The sequence below is a fragment of the Acomys minous genome (genome assembly GCF_964271855.1).
Source record: "Acomys minous genome assembly, chromosome: 15".
NCBI classification, from domain to species: Eukaryota; Metazoa; Chordata; class Mammalia; order Rodentia; family Muridae; genus Acomys; species Acomys minous.
The window spans coordinates 98,836,746-98,858,592 of NC_140497.1; the positions used below are offsets into that span (position 1 = coordinate 98,836,746).

At 45.3% G+C, this 21,847-nt stretch overlaps 2 protein-coding genes across 4 annotated transcripts in view; both read right to left on the reverse strand.

Annotated features, from left to right (window-relative positions):
- Positions 1-11,034, reverse strand: part of LOC311584289 (nascent polypeptide-associated complex subunit alpha, muscle-specific form-like) — a 29,353-nt gene extending 18,319 nt beyond the window's left edge. The window contains exons 1-2 of one of the 3 annotated variants that reach the window (XR_014774817.1): positions 10,707-11,034; positions 9,951-10,038 (exon numbers count right to left, since the gene is read on the reverse strand). The gene's annotated coding sequence lies outside the window, so the exon portion shown is untranslated. Of the gene's footprint in view, positions 1-9,950; positions 10,089-10,706 lie in introns of those variants that run through there. The other 2 variants (XR_014774818.1, XM_084758457.1) reach the window with 2 other exon arrangements.
- On the reverse strand, positions 1,671-19,814 carry PRIM1 (DNA primase subunit 1). The gene is made up of 13 exons (XM_084758535.1): positions 19,637-19,814; positions 18,907-19,064; positions 15,124-15,230; positions 14,986-15,059; positions 13,377-13,513; positions 12,127-12,185; positions 11,060-11,169; positions 9,855-9,946; positions 9,558-9,696; positions 6,939-7,008; positions 6,229-6,317; positions 5,120-5,218; positions 1,671-1,774 (listed from the first exon to the last, which is right to left on the reverse strand). The coding sequence occupies exons 1-13, from the start codon at positions 19,737-19,739 to the stop codon at positions 1,755-1,757; spliced, it is 1,257 nt and encodes a 418-aa protein (XP_084614661.1). The 5' UTR covers positions 19,740-19,814; the 3' UTR covers positions 1,671-1,754.
- Positions 19,815-21,847: the final 2,033 nt, after the last annotated feature.

Below are 21,847 nucleotides of genomic sequence, written 5' to 3' on the forward strand. Positions count from 1 at the left end.
GCTTGAAACTTTGTGCTGTCTCTGTAGCGTCAATAACTTATTATAATATTAAATTATGATTCTATATTATAAAAATTTTAATTGACTATTTTTTAGATGAATACTAAATAATCCATAGTATACAGAAATGTAAATAAGGAATTTTGTAAAATGGCTTTTAATAGTTTTTATTGACAAGAAGATGAGCAGGTTTAAGTATTTTAACATTTTTTTTTAACTTGAAGTTTTTTTGTTTTTAAGATTTATTTATTGGGCTGGAGAGATGGCTCAGTGGTTAAGAGCACTGCCTGAAAAAAAAAAAAAAAAAAAAAGAGCACTGCCTGCTCTTCCAAAGGACTAGGGTTCAATTCCCAGCACCCACATGGCAGCTCACAATTGTCTGTAACTCTGATACCTTCATACTAAGGCACATAAAATGAAATGAAATTATTAAAAAAAGATTTATTTATTATTTATACAGTATACTGCCTGCATGTGTACCTGCCCACAAGAAAGCAACAGATCTCATTACAGATGGTTGTGAGGCACATTTGGTTGCTGGGAATTGAACTCGGGACCTGACAATTTTTTTTTTTTTTGAGACAGGGTCTCACAATGTAACTTTTTTTTTGTTTTTTGAAACAGAATTTCTCTGTGTAGCCTTAGCTGTCCTGGACTCACTTTGTAGACCGGGCTGGCCTGGAACTCACAGCGATCCGCCTGCCTCTGCTTCCCAAGTGTTAGGATTAAAGGCATGTGCCACTACTGCCTGGCTTCATCTTTGTAAATTTTGGTAGGTTTAGTTATCTATTTAAAAATATTTTTAAAAAATTATTTATTTTGCATATTAGTGCTCTGTTTGCATGTACACTTGTATACCAGGAGAGGGCATCAGATCCCAATATAGCTGGTTGTGAGCCACCATGTGTTTGGCAGAAACTGAACTCAGGACCTCTGGACCAGCAAAAAGTGCTCTTAACTACTGAGCCATCTCTCCAGGCCCATAAAAATAATTTTAAGGAAGAACAGATGAGCAAAAAGATATACATGACATGAAAGCCTACGGGAGGGCTGTTGGGGGAAAGAAGGTGATAAGAAAAAAAGTATAATGATATAAATGTATAAATGAGATGTCACAATAAAAAGAATAAAAGGAAAATGGTTCTATGAAACTCATAATCTTTTTTTTTTTTTTTTGAGACAGGGTTTCTCTGTGTAGCCTTGGCTGTCCTGGACTCACTCTGTAGACCACAATGGCTTTGAACTCACTTGAACTCACAGCAATCCACCTGCCTCTGTCTCCTGAGTGCTAGGATTACAGGTATGCCCTACTGAGCATGGCAGATCTTTTTGCTATATTAAATTTTACAAACTTTCTCAGCTTACTTATCCCTGATTTACTTATTATTTCTTTCAAGATCTTTGACACTCTTTTTGGTCTCGGGAAATTTCTTCAATATAATAAATTATTTCTTCTCTTTTTTTTTTTTTTTTTTTTTTTCAGACAGGGTTTCTCTGTGTAGTCTTGGCTGTCCTGGACTTGCTTTGTAGACCAGGCTGGCCTCAAACTCACAGTGATCCACCTGCCTCTACCTTCCAAGTGCTGCGATTAAAGGCGTGCACCACCACCGCCTGGCTCATAAATTATTTCTTGAGAAAAGCAAATTCTGCTTTAAGGACTAAGGCACATGGACAATTCTGCTGTGTTTATTAAAGCATCTGGTCCATGGTTGAAGAGAAAGGCATTCACGTTGGTTTCATGGGAGTTGTTTTCTTCAGAAATCTTTTTGTAAATCTAAAACAAAATAGAAAACAAAAATTTATTTATTAGTTTTTTTTTTGAGACACGGTCTTTCTGCATTAGCCTTGGCTGTCCTGGACTCACTTTGTGGACCAGGTTGGCCTTGAATTCACAGCGATCCACCTGCCTCTGCCTCCCGACTGCTGTTTGTTTGTTTGTTTATGTTTTTGTTTTTCTTCAAGAGAGGGTTTCTCTGTGTAGCTTTGGCTGTTCTGGACTCACTCTGTAGACCAGGCTGGCCTCGAATTCACAGCGATCCGCCTACCTCTGCCTCCCAAGTGCTGGGATTAAAGGCATGCACCACCACCAGAAACAAAAGAAAACAAAAAAATATTTTTTTAAAGATTTATTTACTTATTATTTTTTGTTTTGTTTTGTTTTGTTTTTTGTTTGTTTGTTTTTTGAGACAGGGTTTCTCTGTGTACCCTTGGCTGTCCTAAACTCACTCTGTAGGTCAGGCTGGCCTTGAACTCACAGCGATCCACCTGCCTCTGCCTCCCAAGTGCTGGGATTAAAGACGTGCGCCACCACCGCCCGGCCTTATTTACTTATTATTATGTATACAGTGTTCTGCCTATATGTACACCTGCAGGCCAGAAAAGGGCATTGGGTCACATTACAGATGGTTGTGAGCCACCATGTGGTTGCTGGGAATTGAACTCAGGACCTCTGGAAGAGCAGTCAATGCTCTTAACCACTGAGCCATCTCTCCAGTCCCCAGAAAACAAAAATTTTAAACTAAAAATATTGTTTTTTAAATGAAAGAATTAGTAAATGAAAGTAAAACCATTTACATAATCAGGTTTGTTTAATGCGTCTATTAAATTCACATCACTTGTTTTCATACTAGTTGAAGCCCAGTACAAAATGAGAATACAGAGGACTTGGCTGGCAAGATGGCTCAGTGGGTAAAGGCGCTTGCTGCCAAGCCTGAAGATCTGAGTTCACTCCCCAGGACCTGCGTGGGCGGACGGAGAGAACTAACTACCACAAGTTGTCTTCTGAGGCAAATGTGTATGCAAACACACACACACACACACACACACACACACACACACACACACACAGTGGTTAAAAGAAATCAAAGAACTTGATATGGCTAGTTGGAATACTAGCAATGAGGAGGCTTTTAAAGTTCATCCAATAAAGACATCTGAGTATTCACTATAAGCACTTTGGAATCCAACACAAATGAAATTAAAAAGCGAAGTGGGGGGCTTGAGAGATGGCTCAGTGGTTAAGAGCACTGCCTGCTCTTCCAAAGGACCAGAGTTCAATTCCCAGCACCCACACGGCAGCTCACAACTGTCTGTAACTCTAAGATCTGACACCCTCACACCAATGCACATAAATTACAAAATAAATAAATAAAATATTAAAAAACAAACAAACAAACAAAAAAACCGAAGTGGGAGGGCAGGAGAGATGGCTCTGGGGTTAAGAGCAGTGTCTGTTCTGCCAAAGGTCCTCAGTTCAATTCCCTGCAACCAGAGTGGCTCACAACCTTCTATAATGAGATCTGGTGCCCTCTTCTGGCCTGCAGGTGTACATGCATGCAGGTGTCCATGCAGGCCGAATAGTGTATACTTAATAAATAAATCTTTTTAAAAAATGAAGTGGGAGCGGTGTTGGTATTTCTATAATATTGTTACTACTTTCCAGAATATTTATCAGTTTTTTTTGAAAATTGTTCACTCTAGCTGGGCATGGTGGCATACATCTTTAATCCTAGCACTCAGGAGACAAAGGCAGGTGGATCACTGTGAGTTCCAAGCCAGCCTGGTCTACAAAGTGAGTCCAGGACAGCCAAGGCTACACAGAGAAACCCTGTCTCAAAAAAAAAAAAAAAAGATGTACTTATTTTTATTTTATGCGTGTGTTTTGCCTCCCTGTAGTTTGTGCACCACGTACTTGGAGTGCCCACAGAAACCAGAAGTGGGTGCCAGATCCTCCAGGATTGGAGTTACAGATGGTTGTGAGCCTCCATGTGGGTGGTGGGAATTGAACCCAGGTCCTCTGCAAGAGCAGCCAGTGCTCTTCACCGCTGAGCCGTCTCTCCGCCTCTCACTTCTTTTTTTGGATGGAACTTGGCTACACAGCCCAGGCTGGCCTCAAACTCTCCACTGTGCCCAGCCTTCTGAGTGCCGGGATTCCAGGGGGCGCCTCCACACCTCTCCGCGTCTAACAACTACCAAGTTTAAGCTGGCAATGGTGACTCGCACTGATTCTAGCACGTAGGAGGCTGAGGCAGAAGGATCACTGCAAGTTCACCGTCAGACAGGGCTTCATAGTGAATTTTATGTCTGCCTGAGTTATATATTGGGGCCAAATCTCAAAGACGGTTACAGTACTTGTACCTATTGGAGATTTCCAGTGCCACTGCCCTAGTGGCAATAGCCCAAGTGGCCTCTTGAGTTCTATTTAATCACTAATTTCCCCCAATTAGCCTTTTTGGTTTTTTTTGGTAGGGTCTTACGCAGCCCAGGCTAGTCTTGAATTCCTTCTGGAGTTGAGGATGATACCAAAGCTCCTTTCTGTATTGCTGCAATACTTTAAGTTATGTGCGTGTTTGTCTACCTATGTATTTGCAGTGATGTTCGTGTACCTTCAGAGGCTGGAAGAGGGCCCTGGGGCCCCTAGAACTGGAGCCACAGATGGCTGAGTCGCCCAGTGTGGGTGCTGGGAACTGAGCTCCACTCTTAGCTGCTGAGGTGTCACTCCGGCCTCGCCTGCTTGAGCCGCTTCCCACTGCCTTGCTCATCTTGTGTGTGGAGGAACCGGCTCCCACAGGAGTGGGGGACACACGCGGAAGGGAGAGGATGACTTGCTATGTGGTTCCTTCCTTCGACCGTGTGAGTTCTGGGGACTGAACTCAGGTTGGCAGGCCACCCCACGGCCCGAACCAGCGTGCGATCTTCCTGCTCTCACCGCTCAAGGGTGAGCAGTGCTGTGCAGCGAACTCAAGTTTCGGCCATGCTAGGCGAGGGCGCTGCCAATGCAGGGGGCGCCTAGCCCTCTTTGCTCTTGGTGAGACAACAATCATGGCACTTTCTTCTTAAAAGGCCTTACTATTCTGTCCCTGTCCCCAGGACTCCCACACCTGGAATTTAAGGCCGCCTGTATTTGGGCTGCAGCATGCTTCTTCAGACATACCCTGCCACTTTCTGACACCTGTCACCCGATGGCTATGCTTTCGATAACCTCGAAAGTGTATCCTAGTTTCCTGCCTCTGCCTGTTCTGTTCCTTCAGGATAAACAACCCTGGGCTCATTTCCTGGAGCGTTAAACTATTTGGACTAAGAAGCTCCTGCAGACACAGGGAGAGCACCGTGCTCTTACCGCTCTTCCGGAGAAGCTCCCCTTGCCGGGACTTATCCAGGTTGTCGAGAAACTGCTCGAAGACTTTCACGTAGGGTGCTAGACTGGTCTTCTTATAATCTAAATGACAACACATGCCCATTACAACTAGCACGCTGGCAGGAAGAACAGGAATACTCTAAACAAACAGAGCTGGTTCTTTGAGAAAGTTGGTAAGACTGACAAACCCTTAGCCAACCCGATACAAAGGAAGGGACTGGTCAGAGAACAAAGGGGCTCGCTGCAGCAGAGTCCAGGGGAGACAGGGGCGTTAGGAGAGACCACACTCAGAAGAAACGGGAGGATTTCTAAACGCAGACACCACCCACCACAATGAAGTCCAGAAGACGTAAGGAACTTTAGACAGACCCACCACACAAGAGAATTTGGACAAAGCCACTGCTGCTCGCCGCCACCGCCTCCCCCCCCCCCAAGGTTTGTGAGACAGACAGGGTTGCTCTGTGTAGCCCTGGCTGTCTTGGAACTCACTCTATAGACCAGGCTGGCCTCGAACACAGACACTTTTCTGCCTCTGCCTCCCGAGTGCTGGGATTAAAGGCATGCGCCACCATGCCCGGCTTTTAGACTTTATTTTTATGTCATGTATATGAGTGTTTGCCTGAATGTGTCTGTGCGCAGCATGCATGCAGTGCCCATGGGAGCCAGAAGAGGGCAATGGACCCGCACTGGGACTTGAGTTGCAACTGGCTGCTACAGTGTGGGAGCTGGAAACCGAACCAGTCCTCTGCAAGAGCAGCGTGTTCTCTTAAAAGCTGACCTAAAAAAAGAAAGAAAGAAAGAAAGAAAGAAAGAAAGAAAGCTCCCCAACCCTTTGTTTGGCATAGTGCTCAAAGTCTTAGCTCTGGCAGATAGAAAACACAGGCCTAAAAGGGATAAAATAGGAAAGGAGGCTGGGCTTGGTGGTGAGCGCTTTTAATCCCAGCACTCAGGAGGCAGAGGCAGGCGGATCTCTGTGAGTTTGAGGCCAGCCTGGTCTACACAGAGAAACCTTGTCTTGAAAAACAAAAACAAAAACTAAAACCAAAAATAAAAAATCTGTGTCAGAGTGCGGCTTCAGCACATCACCTCACCTCTGACTCTACGTTTGCCGTCAGATTCAGCTTCATTCTCATTTTCCTTTTCATTAGTGGAAACCACATCCAATTCTCGGCAGATGGCACTACAGGGAATAGAATAAGGGGACTTTACAGTTGGCACCTGACCCCACTGACATACTAGCATATGAAAACTCAAAGTCTGTGAAAAACCATCTGCCTGAGGTGTGGCTTAGCCATAGAGCGATTGTCTTAGTGTGCAAACAGCCCTGGGTACCTACCATTCCTGGCCCTGAACAACAAACAAGCCGACAGCTTAGCTAAATTCGAGGCAGAACAAGTTTCAGAGCTTTTCACGATCCTATGGTAGTACAGCCTGGGGAATGCAGTGATGGAGACTGACCTCAGGGCCTGGCACCTGCTGGGCCAGTGCTCTGCCACTCAGCCAACCCTGCCAGGGCACATGTATTCTCAGTCGGCCTCAGACCTGCTATATAGTCAAGGATGACCTTGAGCTCCTGCTTGTTTTACTCCCACTCCCTGAGGCCCGAGATTACAGGTGTGGACTACAATATTATGTCCCCACCAGTGGAGCTACACTCCCATTCCCAGACATAAGAGCCTGTCATCCCCCTGCCTCTGCATCATGGTATGTGCACACTTCTCTATCCAGGGATCCAGTATAATCCACTGAAAATTCAGAAAAACAGTCACAAATAAAGGATGCCCAGGGACCTGGAGCATACCTGATGGTGGGAACAGTGAACGGATCAAACTGATCCACTTTCTGGAAATCAATAGGCACAGAAATGCGACCTGTAAGAACCAAAGTTAGAAACGCTCGATTGTAGGTTGTTGTGCCTCTGAATTATGCTTGGTTAAAATTTTACAAAGTGCTGAGGATATAGTTTAGTGACCTCCTTAGCATTACATACGTGCTTGTACACGTGCACACACACACACATTTCTCTCCCACTGCTCACATCACACAGTTTTCCCAAGACTTTGCTTTTTTTCTTTTTCTTTTCTTTCTTTCTTTCTTTTTCTTTTTTTTTTTGAGACAGGTTTTCTCTGTGTAGCCTTGGTTGTCCTGGACTTTGTAGGCTAGGCTGGCCTCGAACTCACAGAGATCCACCTGACTCTGCCTCCCAAGTGCTGGGATTACAAGCATGTGCCATCATGCCCGGCCTCCAAAGACTTTGCTATTATAAGAGCTTTTAAACTTAGTTTTTGGAGACAGAGTCTCACTCTACAGCCCTAGCTGTCCTTGAAGTCACTGCTATGCAGAGAAAGCTGGCTTTGAACTTGCAACAACCTTCTTGTCTCTGCCTGAGTACTGGGATGGATTATATACATAAGCGCCCACACTAAGGTTGTTTTGAACTGAGGTCTCACTATGTAGCCCAGGTTGGTCTTGAACTTTTAAAAGCCCTAAGTACTGAGACAGTAGGGTCCTCTGGAAGAACAATACATGGTCTTTACCACTGAGCAGTCTCTAGCTCCTGTGTATGTGTGTGTGTAATTTTTAAAGTTTTAAAAAAAGTTTTATTATGTATACAGTGTTCTGCTTGCATGTACAACTGTACACCAGAGGAAGGCACCAGATCTCATTACAGATGGTTGTGAGCCACCTTGTGGTCGCTGGGAACTGAACTCAGGACCTTTGGAAGAGCAGTCAGTGCTCTTAACCTCTGAGCCATCTCTCCAGCCCCAAAAGGTTCTTTTTAAAACATTTATTTATATGTGTGTGTGTAAGTCAGAGGACAACTTGTAAGAGTTGGTTTTCTCCTTTAACCATGTGGGTCTAGAAAATTGAGTTTAGGTCAGCAAGCTTGGTGGCAAGGGCCTTTTACCTGCTGTCACCTCACAGTCCCACACTGGGCATCTTTTGGAAATATACCATTGTTGGCGTTCTGGTCTTTCTTTCTTTCTTTTTTTTTTTTTGGTTTTTTCGAGACAGGGTTTCTCTGTGTAGCCTTGGCTGTCCTGGACTCGCTTTGTAGACCAGGCTGGCCTCGAACTCACAGCGATCCGCCTGCCCCTGCCTCCCGAGTGCTGGGATTAAAGGCGTGTGCCACCACCGCCCGGCTTGGCATTCTGTTCTTGAGGACTGTGTACAACCCTTCTTCGTTCAAATGCTGATTTCTCTACCCCACTATCTGGTTTCAATGGGGACAATGCACTGTGATGTTTATTCTAAGTATCTCCTGTCTCAGGTTTGTGTAAACATTCCACCATTAGTTCTCTGCGTTGTCAACAAAAACAAACTAGCCGATACTGAGCAATACAGACTAGGGTGGGGCATCTTGATGGAGTGAGGGGTAGAGAAAGAGAAGGAAGGAGAGGATGGAGCCATGAGAAGACTGGGAAACAGCAAGAGAAATGAACCAGGCTTAGGAGATGATTCTTGTTGTTGGTTGGTTTCTTGAGACAGGGTTTCTCTGTGTAGCCTTGGAGGTCCTGGACTCACTTTTTGTAGACCAGGCTGGCCTCAAACTCACAGCGATCCGCCTGCCTCTGTGTCCTGAGTGCTGGAGTTAAAGGCATGTGCCACCACAGCCGGCTTTAGGAGATGATTTAAAGATTTATTTATTTATGATTTATATAGACTTCTGCCTGCATGTATACCTCCACACCAGAAGAGGGCATTAGATCACATTATAGATGGTTGTGAGCCACCATGTGGTTGCCGGGAATTGAACTCAGGACCTCTGGAAGAGCAGCCAGTGCTCTTAACCTCTGAGCCATCTCTCCAGCCCTAGGAGATGATTTAAAAGCAAGTAGAATGTAGGAAATCTGAATGAGAAGAAACTTCTAGCACAGAGGTTTATGATGGAGTAATTATTGGAGCATTGTTCTACAGGCTAATTAAATATATCCTGGTCTCTTTGTGTGGTTATTTGGGTATAAAGCTGGTTAAGAAGTAAGCTGCTGATTTCACTAAAATAATTCAAGATTAGATATTAATAATCATTCTACATACCATCATGTGTTCATAATGATATTTTGGTCAATTGGGCTATACAAACAATGGTGATATTATAAGATATTTTCCAGCACAAGCAGCTTAGTTTGTATAAAAATATACTCTGATAGCCAGGCTTGGTGGCGCACACCTTTAAACACAGCACTGGGCTGGCCTCAAACTCCACATTGCTGATGACTTTTATCTTCTGATCCTCCTGTGTCCACCTCCTAATTAGCAGGATTATAGGCCTGCGCCATCACACAGTTTATGGTGCTGGGGATGGAAGCCAGGGCTGTGCGTGCCAGGCAAGCACTCTACAAAGCCAGAGCTACCCAGTGAGACCCCATGCGAAAACAAATGCTTCCCCTTGGTCCCCCTCACCGTCTCCGCACTGTACCTGTTTTAGGGTGGACACTGAAAGGGCTCTTCAGTAAATGATTGATGCCCTTGCTCACGTTGATGTCCAGGCGTGGGAAGCAGTACTGGAGCACAATCTCCCACTCCAGCCAGGGGCCACACTTCTCGTTCTTCGTGTTCTATAAGCAGACGCAAGGCCACCATGAGGATCAGAAGGAACCGCTGGGCACCTCTCCAAAGACGGTTAAAAAGAAAGTCAGAACCAAGTAAAACCAGCTGCGACTCAATTAGGGGTCGTACTGTGACACTCAAAAAAGCAGGTCCCAGTGGCACTTACCTGAGATGTGCTGACCACTTTCTTCAAGTACTCCCAGCGCTGAGACGAATTGTGGAACTTCTGAAAGCCTCTCTGAAGCTCATCGTGAAGAGGTGACGCATCATTAAGGAGCATATTCATTTGGGGGTGACTCAACAAATAAGTCTGTGGCCAGGTGTGGTGGCGCAGGCCTTTAATCCCAGCACTTGGGAGGCAGAGGCAGGTGGATCGCTGTGAGTTCGAGGCCAGCCTGGTCTACAAAGTGAGTTCAGAATAGCCAAGGCTACACAGAGAAACCTTGTCTCGAAAAATCAAAGAACCAAATAAATCTGTAGAATGTATTATTACAAGGATGGTGATGCTCCACACATTCAGAAACTATTAATGATCCCTAAAACATAACAGTAGGCACTTATAGCATTGTAAGGCTGGAGAGATGGCTCAGTGGCTAAGAGCACTGGCTGCCCCTCCAGAGGTCCTGAGTTCAATTCCCAGCAACCATATGGTGGCTCACAACCATCTAAAGTGAGATGTGATGTCCTCTTCTGACAGGCAGGTGTGCATGTGGATATAGCACTTAAATACATAAAATAAATCAATAAATCTTCAAAAAATTCCCTTGTAAAACTGTAGCAGCGGTATGAAAATGAAAGAATACTAAAATGATTGTAAGCTACTACAACATAAGAAAGTCTTCCTGTCTTGTACATATCCAGACGAAATGACTCCTCATTCTTTACCCATTAATTCTAGGAACAACTGGTAAAATGCAAAAACTATTTTACAAAATGGCCCCTTTTACTGTATTTTTTATTTTTAAAGATTTATTTGTTTATTTTATGTTATGAGCGCTCTATTTGCATGTGCACTTACATGCCAGCAGAGGGCATCAGATCACTTTATAGATGGCCTGAGCCATGATGTGGTTGCCAGGAATTGAACCTTGGTCCTTTGGAACAGTGCTCCTCACCTCTGAGCCATCTCTCCAGCCCCCATTCTTACTGGAGCCCAGCGATACCAAAATGCAGAAGTGCAGGAGATAACTGTGTAAAACAAAAGATTAAATATCTAGGACATATGAGACCATACGAGCAGCACACGTCTATGATGTCAGAGACCATACAGGCAGCACACGTCTGTGATGTCAGAGACCACATAAGCAGCACACGCCTGTGATGTCACAGACAGACACGACTGGCTCACAAAGTAAGCACAACAAAGGATATTCTCAGGAACAAGGGCTAAAATCTTATCCCAATTTTCTTTATTTTCAAGAATATCTTGGCCAACTAGAGCATATTCTTCAAAGTATTTTTTAATTATGTTTATAGATCTTCTGTAGGAATAAAAGTAAGGACAAAGTCCCAACAGCATTAACAACACAGGACACACAGGCAGTCTTACTGGAGGACAATGTTTATATTTCCTGAACTTTTTGAACCAGATAAACAGAATGAGACCCTTTTGTCAGTTAATTGTGTTAAAACTAGACACTGAAAAAGGAAAGAGCCCAGCGCATACCTGCCATGGGGTAGGTAGGTATTTGGGAAATGTTTGCTTCTTTAAAGCATTTTTATTTTATTTTGAGACAGGGTTTCACTGTGTAACTCTGGCTACCCTGGAACTGTCTATGTACCAGGCTTGCCTCTGCCTCCCTGGTGCTGGGATTAAATAAAGGTGTGTGCTACCATGCCTGGCCTAAATGATCCCTTCCTAAATCTAGAATCTATAAAGTTACTAACATCATACATCATGCAGCAATGGTAGAAATAACCAACTAACTCATCAATACTAGCGTATAGGTAGGTCCTTGTTTTAAAAATCACAACAGCTGCCTGGCATGGTAGCACACACCTTTAATCCCAGTGCTCAGGAGGCAGAGGTGGAGGATCTCTACAGAGATCCTGCCATAAAACAAAACAAAATACGGCAACAGCTGGGCAGTGGTTGCATACATGTAGTTCGAGGCCAGCCTGGTCTACAGAGGGAGGGAGTTCCAGGACAGCCAAGGCTACACAGAGAAACCCTGTCTTGAAAAACCAAAAAATTCTTAAAAATTAAAAAAAAAAAAAAAAAAAAGGAAATACTGTCATGTTTCTCATGAAATCCGAAATATCATTGAAAACGACAGTAGAACGCACTGGAATAGGACAATGTAAAATAGGAGGCTGTTAACCACAACTGTTACTAAAAACACTATTCAGTGGTGAAAACTAACATCAGGACCCTTCTAGAAGCTCACATAGCAAACCAGAGGGCCTGGGGGGTGGGGTGGGGTTCTTTCTGAACAGACCTGACAAAAGGGTGAAGCTTCTCACTTAGGTGAACTTTCTTTTTAACATCTTGACCACCCTGAAAAAGAAACCACCAAACAAAACAAAACAAAACAAAAAACAACAAAAAAACTTTATGTATATTATAAAGCATAAATTATCTTAAAACATTTTAATGCTATTATCCCACTTAAAACTATATAAAACCAGAGATAGTGGCTAAATTATGAAGTACAGAAACTTGGGTGCTATTTTGCTATCTAAACAAATGTACTTTAATTTTTTGTGTATGTGTGTGCCCAAGTACATGTATGTGCACCGCTAGAGTGTAGCCGAAAAGGCCCTAAGGCAGGGTCAGACTGCCAGGAACTGGACCTCTGCAACAGAAGTGAGTGCTCTTAAACCCCATCTCTCCAGCACAGAAGAAAGTACCTCCAACTTTCTTTGACAAAATGAACTAGAAGAGCAAATTAATGTTCTCTTTGCTACAAAGGAGGGCACTTAGCAACAAGATGCTTAGCATTTTGTTGTTGTTGTTGCTGGAGACAGGGTCTCATACCACAGCCCAGGCTAGGCTCACAGCCATCTTCCTGTTTCAGTGCCCCAAGGGCTGGGACTGTGGGCATGAGACACCTTACACGATGGATCTTAGCTACACCCCCCCTACTGAAACCCCTCTTCCCAACAGTCCCTTGTCCCACTTTCAGGTATTTCTTTTTTTCAGACAGGGTTTCTCTGTGTAGCCTTGCCTATCCTGGAACTCACTCTGTAGATCAGGCTGGCCCTGAACTCACAGATCCGCTTGCCTCTGCCTCTGCTAAGATTACAGATGTGTGCTGCCGCACCTGACAATTGTCAGGTCTTTGTGAATATGACTCACTGAGTTTAGCCACTGATGAAAATGACAGGCCCCGCCCCAAGTAGCTCTACAGGAAGGGGTGGGGCCCCAGGGGAGCCCTTTCTCCATCCATGAGAAATGAAATTTTAAAAAAAGCTTGATTTATTATTTATACAGCATTCTGCCTGCATGAGGAGGGCACCAGATTTCATTATAGATGGCTGTGAGCCACCACAAGTGCCTGAGCTCGCTCTCACACTCTCTCTCTCTCTCTTAAAAAGTAGCTACTATGACTTTAAATGATCATTTCTAAGATCACTTACTCTAAGATATGAATTCTATAAAAGATAATTTTCTGTGTTTCTAAAAGTTCCAGGCTGGGTAATACCTACTAGAGAAAGACATGAAAACTGTTAATTAAGAGACGCTCACCTTCACAAGACTCAAGTACTCTACTATCCCAGAGCGCACGGCAGAGGACAGTTTTCGGACGGACTCATCACAGACCCAGCAATGGACACCTCTCCTTCCGGAATACACCCAGAGGCGGTGCTTAAATCCAAAGTCCTCTGAGGAGGCCAGAAATCATAAGTTGGTTTTTGTTGGTTTGGTTTTTCGAGACAGGGTTTCTCTGTGTAGCCCTGGCTGTCCTGGGACTTCTCTGTAGACCAGGCTGGCCTCGAACTCACAGATCTACTTGCTTCTGCCTCTCAAGTACTGGGATTAAAGGTGTGCGTTACCACTGCCCAGCCAGAAATAATAAGCTTTTTTTTTCTAAATATGTGCTTCAGAGTTTGCTTATTTTTATTTTATTTATTATGTATACAATATTCTGCCTGCAGGCCAGATGAGGGTATATCACATTATAGGTGGTTGTGAGACATCATGCAGTTGCTGGGAATTGAACTCAGGACCTCTAGAAGAGCAGTCAGTGCTCTTAACCTCTGAGCTGTCTCTCCAACCCAGAAATAATACGTTTTAAGATAATTCTACAACCTAGTTTTTGCTTATGTTTCCCACAAGCGCTCTCATCGTCCGCTCCCAGGTTCGTGGAGGGTATTTTTTGAGACAGGGTCTTATGTTAACCCAGGATGGTTTGGGGCTGGGTTTTTTTTTGTTGTTGTTGTTGTTGTTTTGTTTTGGTTTTTTGAGACAGGGTTTCTCTGTGTAGCCTTGGCTGTCCTGGACTCACTTTGTAGACCAGGCTGGCCTCGAACTCACAGCGATTCGCCTGCCTCTGCCTCCCGAGTGCTGGGATTAAAGGCGTGCGCCACCACGCCCAGCTTGGGGCTGTTTTTATTACTGTTTTTCATGACAGAGTTTCTCCGTGGAGCCCTGGCTGTCTATAGACTAGGCCCTACAGAGCTCAGTCTAGCTGCCTGCCTCTGTCTCCTCTGCTGGGTGTGCATCACCGCCACCCGGCTGTGTGTGTTTATGTGTTTGTGTGTATGAGCACGTGTGATGGCGCCTGCAGAGGCCAGAGGATGCTACGGGATCCCTTAGAGTTAGCGTCAGAGGCAGCTGTGAGCCAATCTACACAGCTGCTGGGAACCAGTTCAGGGGCAGGGCCAGGGTAGGAGGAACAGGAAGTTCAAGGTCATCCTTGGCAACAGAACAAGTTCAAAACCAGCCTGGGTTATGACTGTTTTTTATCTTCTCACTTCTCTTATGGAGAATAGTACCTAGCACACAGCTGCTTCACCGTGGACTGTACTGGGGGAGTACACACTGGTTTGTTCAACAGCTGTACTAATGTTATCTTTTTTTTTTTTTTTGAGACAAGGTTTCTCTGTGTAGCCTTGGCCGTCCTGGACTCACTTTGTAGACCAGGCTGGCCTTGAACTCACAGCAATCTGCCTGCCTCTGCCTCCTGAGTGCTGGGATTAAAGGCGTGCGCCACCACGCCCGGCCCCTAATGTTTTCAATACAATTTTTTCTCTTTTTCTTTTCCCTTTTATGTTTCAGGGGAAAATACTAGAGACGCGTGAGATGTGATAGTGAAAGACGGAGGCTGAGGGGAAGCACACTTTCTGACACGTACCCTTCAGGGCTCGGTCTATGATGCGCATGGCCATCGTCATGAGGGTCCAGCACTTGGAACATATGTCTGCAGAACTGAGCACAGCCATCGTTACTCACTGTCGGTGGCAGTCACCCACCCCAGCGCGTCAGCGCTTACCTGCAGCATCTCCTTACGTCGTCGTAGTCGGTCATGTCAATGTCAAAGACGAGCTCCTTCTCCTGAGCCTGGAAAGCCCCCAGCTTCACTGTGTTGTGCTGACTGGGCTACGGACACAAAACACACCAGTTTCTCTCAGAGCTGCCCATGCCTACTCACATGGGGAAAGAAACGCGTCAAAGAAGCTGCAGAATACCATGTCTATGACACTTTGAGCACTCTGGATCTCACACACTCTGAACCGATGACAGTTTTTAATTTTTATCTACTTAAAAGAAGGTTTAGGGCTGGAGAGACGGCTCAAAGGTTAAGAACAGTGGCTCCTCTTTCAAAGGCCCTGAGTTCAATTCCCAGGAACCACATGGTGGCTCACAACCATCTATAATGAGGTCTGGTGCCCTCTTCTGGCGTGCAGGTGTAAATGCAGGTGAAGCACTGTAAATATAATAAATAAATAAATAAATAAATAAATAAATAATACACAAAAAAGATTAAAAGAAGGTGTAATGAATTCACTTGATAGAAATAATAAAGGTATTTTAGGTTTATTTTTTGATGGTTTTTTTCTTTCTTTCTTTCTGTTTTTAAAGATTTATTTAGTTATTATATATATAACATTCTGCTTGCATATGCGCCTGCCTACCAGAAGAGGGCATTAGATCCTATTATAGATGGCTATGAGCCACATGTGGTTGCTGGGGATTGAACTCAGGACCTCTAGGAAGAGCAGCCAGTGCTCTTAACCTCTGAGCCCTCTCTCCAGCCCTGTATTTTAGGTTTCTAATAAGGAATCATCCCCTGTTGCAGGCTGTTTTAAAAATCTTTCCTTGCTGCTGTAGATACTGTACAGTATCTTTGATCCTTGGTACTGTAGATACAAACAACAAATATATACTTATTTTAGATCCCTTCAACAGATTAAAAATTATCTCAAGTGAGTCTTTGTTGTTGTTTTGAGGCAGGGTCCCATGTAGCCCACACCGCCGTTGACTGCCAGCTGCCCCCAGTGACCCTCCTGCCTCTGCCCCATACATCTGGGGTGCACATGACCGACTCTTACGTGGATGCTGGAGGTGTGAACTCTGGAGGTGTGAACTCTGGAGGTGTGAACTCAGGTCCAGAGTAAGTGCTGGAGCTATTGGTTCCATCAGAGACCCAGCCCTCTCTCCTCACAGCTGTTGTGAGATGAGGTTCCTTTCAGAAGAATCTGACAAGACATGCTGGGCACTGTTCCAGGCTCTGAGACAGACCAGTGACTGAACAAAGGTCTCTGCTAGTGGAGATTTTATTCTGACAAAATCGAGAGAGTCCCTAAGAATATGGTCAGCTGAACCACTTCTTGGTAAAAACATCATGGCCATGTGCTTGACACACACCTATCCTGTGGGGTGAAGGGGGGTGGGTTAAGACTGCAAAAGAAGCTAGGTGTGGTGCACGCCTTTAATCCCAGCACTCGGGAGGCAGAGGCAGGTGGATCTCTGTTGAGTTCGAGGCCAGCCTGGTCTACAAAGCGAGTCCAGGACAGCCAAGGCTACACAGAGAAACCCTGTCTCAAAAAAACCAAAAAAAAAAAAGAAAAAAAAAAAAGACGACTGCAAAAGAAGCCAGGCATGGTGGAGCACGCCTTTAATCCCAGCAGAGGCAGACAGATCTCTGTGAGTTCAAGTCCAGCCTGGTCTACAAAGCAAGTCTTGGACAGCCAGGACTACAAGAGAAACCCTGTCTGGGAAAACAAAACAAAAACAAACAAAGAAAGAAAGACTGCAAAAGAAAACAGTTTAATAACCTAGCATTGAGATCCCCAGAAATTAACATATTTCAAAGGAAAGGGCAGGATATAAAAACTATATCGCCACCCACTTTTGAAGACTTTGGGTTCTGTAAGAGCCCCTCGGTGTCTATCAGAGCAGACAAGGAAGGGTATATACTGTTCAGCTTTAGAAGCAGGGACAGAAGAGATTGACAGAAAATCTTAAGAGCTTCCAGGTCTCAGGCATTAGGAAGAGAATCAGAGTGGTGCTAGTCTCCCGCACCCCGGGGCAACAAACGCAGGGTCTCACACAACACGTGCTCCATGACCGTCCGCGGTCTAGCTCCTTTTCTGAGAAACTTAACAAAAATGTCTCTACTTATCGTTTAATGTTTCTGTGCAGCTACGTGCGCGCGCGCGTGTGTGTGTGTGTGTGTGTATGTGTGTGTGTGTGTGTGTGTGCAGGTGCATATGTGTGTGTGTGTGTGCATGTGTGTGTATGCAGGTGCATATGTGTGTATGTGTGTAGGTGCATGTGTGTGTGTGTGCAGGTGCGTGTGTGTGTGTGTGTGTGTGTGTGTGTGTGTGTGCAGGTGCATACGTGTGTGTGTGTGTGGGTGCATGTGTGTGTGTATGCAGGTACATGTGTGTGTGTGTGTGTGTGTGTGTATGCAGGTGCATATGTGTGTATGTGTGTAGGTGCATGTGTGTGTGTATGCAGGTACATGTGTGTGTGTGTGTGTGTGTGTGTGTGTGTGTGTGTGTGTGTGTGTGTGTGTGCAGGTGCATGTGTGTGTGTGTGCAGGTGCATGTGTCTGTCTGTCCATGCCTGTGTGTGTATGCTGAAAGTGGAGGTCTGGTGTTTTCTTCAGCCACTTGCCATCTTCCTGAGACAGGGGCTCTCCCTGACCCTGGAGCTCCTGATTCAGCTAGTCTGCCTGGCCAGCCAACTCCAGGGATCTTTTTGTCCCGGCCTGAAGTACTTTTAACAGGGGTACTAGGGACCCCCAACTCAAGTCTTCAATTTCCTTACCAACTGAATTATCTCTCCTGCTTTACTGTTTTTTATTTGTTTGTTTTTTGAGACAGGGGCTTTACTGTTTTTAAATATAAATTTATTTTATAACCAAGTCTAAGTTGTCAGCCCCTACCCCAACACACACACAGGGTTTCTCTTGCAGCCCTGGCTATCCTGGAACTTACTCTGTAGTCAAGGCTAGCCTCAAACTTGGAGATCCACTTGCCTCTGCAATTAATGGAATGTGCCACCACCCCAGCAAGAATCTTTTTCTTTTTAAGACATGGTCTCACGTATTTCAGACTGGCCTCTCCTGCTTTATGCTGTGACTTTCAGTCAGTAGAGTTAAAACAAGACTAAAATTTACTTGTAAAAAACACTGTGTTTCAACCGGGCGTGGTGGTGCACGCCTTTAATCCCAGCACTTGGGAGGCAGAGGCAGGCGGATTGCTGTGAGTTCGAGGCCAGCCTGGTCTACAAAGTGAATCCAGGACAGGCAAGGCTACACAGAGAAACCCTGTCTCAAAAACCAAACCAAAACAACAACAACAACAACAAAAACACTGTGTTTCAGCTGGGCAGTGGTGTCGTACACCTTTAATCCCAGCACTTGGGAAGCAGAGGCAAGCGGATCGCTGTTAGTTCGAGGCCAGCCTGATCTACAAAGTGAGTCCAGGACAGCCAAGGCTACACAGAGAAACCCTGTCTCGAAAAAACCAAAAGAACAAAACAAAAAACCCCTGTGTTTCATCAACTATAATAAACTCTAAAACATTACCTTCAAAACATGGGGTCCCCAATCCACTCTGGATCATCACAGAAAATACACAGACAGGATTCCTTACTCTGGGGCTGGAGGGATTGCTCAGCAGTTAAGACCACTGTCCCAGGTTCAATTCCCAGCACCCACATGGCAGCTCACAACTGTGTGCAACTCCGGTTCCAAGGGATCTGATATCTTCATACCCATGCACCAAATAAAATTAAATACATTAAAAAAAAAAAGATTCCTTACTCTGTGAGAATAGACAGCGCCTATGTCAATCTTGTATGGATTCATTTTCTGCATCTCCTTCTCCAGATCACTCTGGTTGTTGAAGGACTGATAGCGAATGTAAATGTCATCTTTCAGGGTGAATGAAAACTCACGGTGTTGAAAGTAATTCTTTGTCACTGCAAAGGAATTTTAAGTTCAGTTTAGGGCATTATATAACCTTAACTCACAAGGAAGACACAGATACTTTAAAAAACGACAGGGCCTTACTGTGTAGCCTGGGCTGCCCTAGAATTTACCGGGTAGTTCAGGCTGGCCTTGAACTCATGAAAATTCAACTGCCTCAGCCCCCGCCCCCAAATGTAAGGATCACATACGTGAGTCACTAGACTCTCTAGAATGTTTTTAATGAGTGTCCTTGTGCCCAACACTGTTCCAAACGGGCTGTGCTATTCCACATGCGCTAGGGAACCGTGCCTGTCATCCGTGGGGAAGGTGCCTTTCTTCCACGCACGGAGGTGTCACCTGCAACCAGGTCCCAGGAAGAAGAGAGGCACCTCCTCCCCCAGTGAGGCAGTATGGTCCTTTGGTCCGTCTGTCTTGGCTCCTCAGAAGTGGCGGGGAGGGATGGAGATAATACAGGAAGGCACTCCACATCAGGACCGTTACAGTCACTCAAGGACACCCCGCCCAGAATCCGCTCACACCCCGCTCCCCGCCGCACTACCATCCCGTTCCCAGCCTCCATCACCTCCGCCATAGTTGAGCCAGCGATAGTACTGGGCGTAGGGAAAGAGCCTTCGGTAATAAAGCTTGAGTAGCTCCGGCAGCTCCGTGGGATCAAACGACTCCATGAAGCAAGGAACTAGACCCGGACAAGACTGACAGAAAAATTGGCGGGAACAGCACAGGACGCCGCCGGATACACACTGAAGGCGCGCCGCCGCAGGGACCGCTGGGAATTGTAGTTCCGGCAAGCCTCCGACAGCTCTTTCCGAAGACATCCAGTCCGTCTAGCAACAGGGCTTCCCCGCCTCCCCACCCCCCCACCCCCTGCCGAAAAGGAGAGACCGTTAGCATATTGACTTAGATTAGTAAGGGTAGGATTTTTAAAGGTCCTGTGCAAAACACTAATGTTTTTAGAAATAATATCAATGTCTCTTAAAGAGATTTTGGAAAGTTGTCATAGAATTACTAGATTCGAAATGAAGACCAGATGAGAAACACCAAAGGCTATTTAGTCCGAGCTTTCTATGGCAAGTAAGTCAGCCACCATTGTACACTTTTGGTAGAAACACAAAAATCCAGAGGAATGCGGGAGCTTTATAGAAAATAAAATAAATAATAAAAATAATCCCAGCACTCTGGGAGGCAGAGGCAGGTGGATCGCTGTGAGTTCGGGGCCAGCCTGGTTTACAAAGCGAGTCCAGGACAGCCAAGGCTACATAGAGAAACCTTGCCTAAATAAATAAATAAATAAATAAATAAATAAATAAATAAATAAATAAATAAATAGAGGTGTCTGTTCTTCAAAGGTCCTGAATTCAATTCCCAGAAAGGACGTGGTAGCGCACAACCACCGATGATGAGATCTGGCGCCCTCTTCTGGCCTGCAGGTGTACATGCACATAGAGCACTCATACATATAAAAACACCACACCCGGCTATTTTAAATTTTTTATTTTTTTTAAATTAAAAATAAATACAAAGGCGGGAGAGGGCTTAAAGGAGAAGAGATGGCATCTGATTGGAGGCTGCTGGTTTGCGAGAGATGTAGTAAGAGGGCTACATGTAACCAGAAGCAGGAAGACACATTTTATTTTCTCTTGTTGCACCAAAATTGGACTTAGGAACAAAATTAGAGAAGTTGTTGGCACTTAGGGAATTGCTGTTTTGGACCCATTGTTATTTGGACCAGACCATCACTGGAGAGAACAGTTTGGTTTCCTGCAAGTTTGACAGCGGGTTTATTTCTTGCACTATTTGTAAAGTTAAACCTAAGAACTTGGTTTTCAGCCTAGTGGTGGTGGCACCCGCCTTTAATCCCAGCACTCAGGAGGCAGAGGCAGGCGGTTCTTTGTGAGTTTCACATCATGTGCTCCAATCCCACCCATCTCCCTGTCGCCTTCCATCCTACTCCCCAAAAGCAAAGAAAATCCCGTGTGGAAGCTGAAGTCTGTCACAGTGTGTCCCACAGTATACCCTTCTGTCCACACCTCTTTGCTTGCAAGTGCTCACTGCAATGACTATTTGGTCTGGTAGCTTCTGTTACTCCATCAGTCCTGGCTCCTCACTGGGACTCCTCTCTGATATCCTGTCGCTGCCCTGTGTCATGAGACCTTGCAGCTTAGGATCTGTAGAACCAGCCCCTTCCCATACACCAGCAGGTCACAGATGGGGCAGATGTTGGGGTGGGCCAGCTCAAAGCCCTGGATCTGGGCCTGGGGGGTGGGTATCTGAGCCCCTCAGCCTCCCAGCTCTCCCACATTCACACCACTGAGGTGAGCTCTCCAGCCCTGTCCCGGCTAGGCCATCCAATGCCGCAGCCAGCAAAGGGAAGAGCCAGCTCTCTGGGTCTCATGCCCTTGGGCTGGCTCATCCGTGGCGACACTAGCAGGGCCAGCACCCAGGAGGGGGATTCAGAAGGATTCCCATGAGTTCAAGGTCAGCCTGGTCTGTATATCAAGTTCCAAGCCAAGCAAGGGTTACACAGGGACACCCTGTCTCCAAACAAGCAAAAAACGAAAAGCCTACAAATAACAACAAAACAAACAATAAAAAGCAAGTAACAAGATCATGTTAAGACTCTGGGGTATGTCTAGCGGAGTGAAAATGGTCAGAAGAGTGTCCCCAGCTGACTGCAGACTCAGCAAAAAGAGAATATCTTGGGAGCCGGAACACTCTCTCTCTCTCCTCTCTCTCTCTCTCTCTCTCTCTCTCTCTCTCTCTCTCTCCCCCCTCT

What these genes read in the sequence shown, in the direction of transcription:
- PRIM1 (XM_084758535.1), bottom strand. Translation starts at nt 19,739, where the DNA reads ATGGAGTCGTTTGATCCCACGGAGCTGCCGGAGCTACTCAAGCTTTAT. An exon ending in CATAGACCGAGCCCTGAAGG is followed by an intron (nt 13,514 to 14,985) that starts GTACGTGTCAGA and finishes TGGCCTCCTCAG; the next exon opens with AGGACTTTGGATTTAAGCAC. An exon ending in AAGTGGTCAGCACATCTCAG is followed by an intron (nt 9,697 to 9,854) that starts GTAAGTGCCACT and finishes GTCTGCTTATAG; the next exon opens with AACACGAAGAACGAGAAGTG.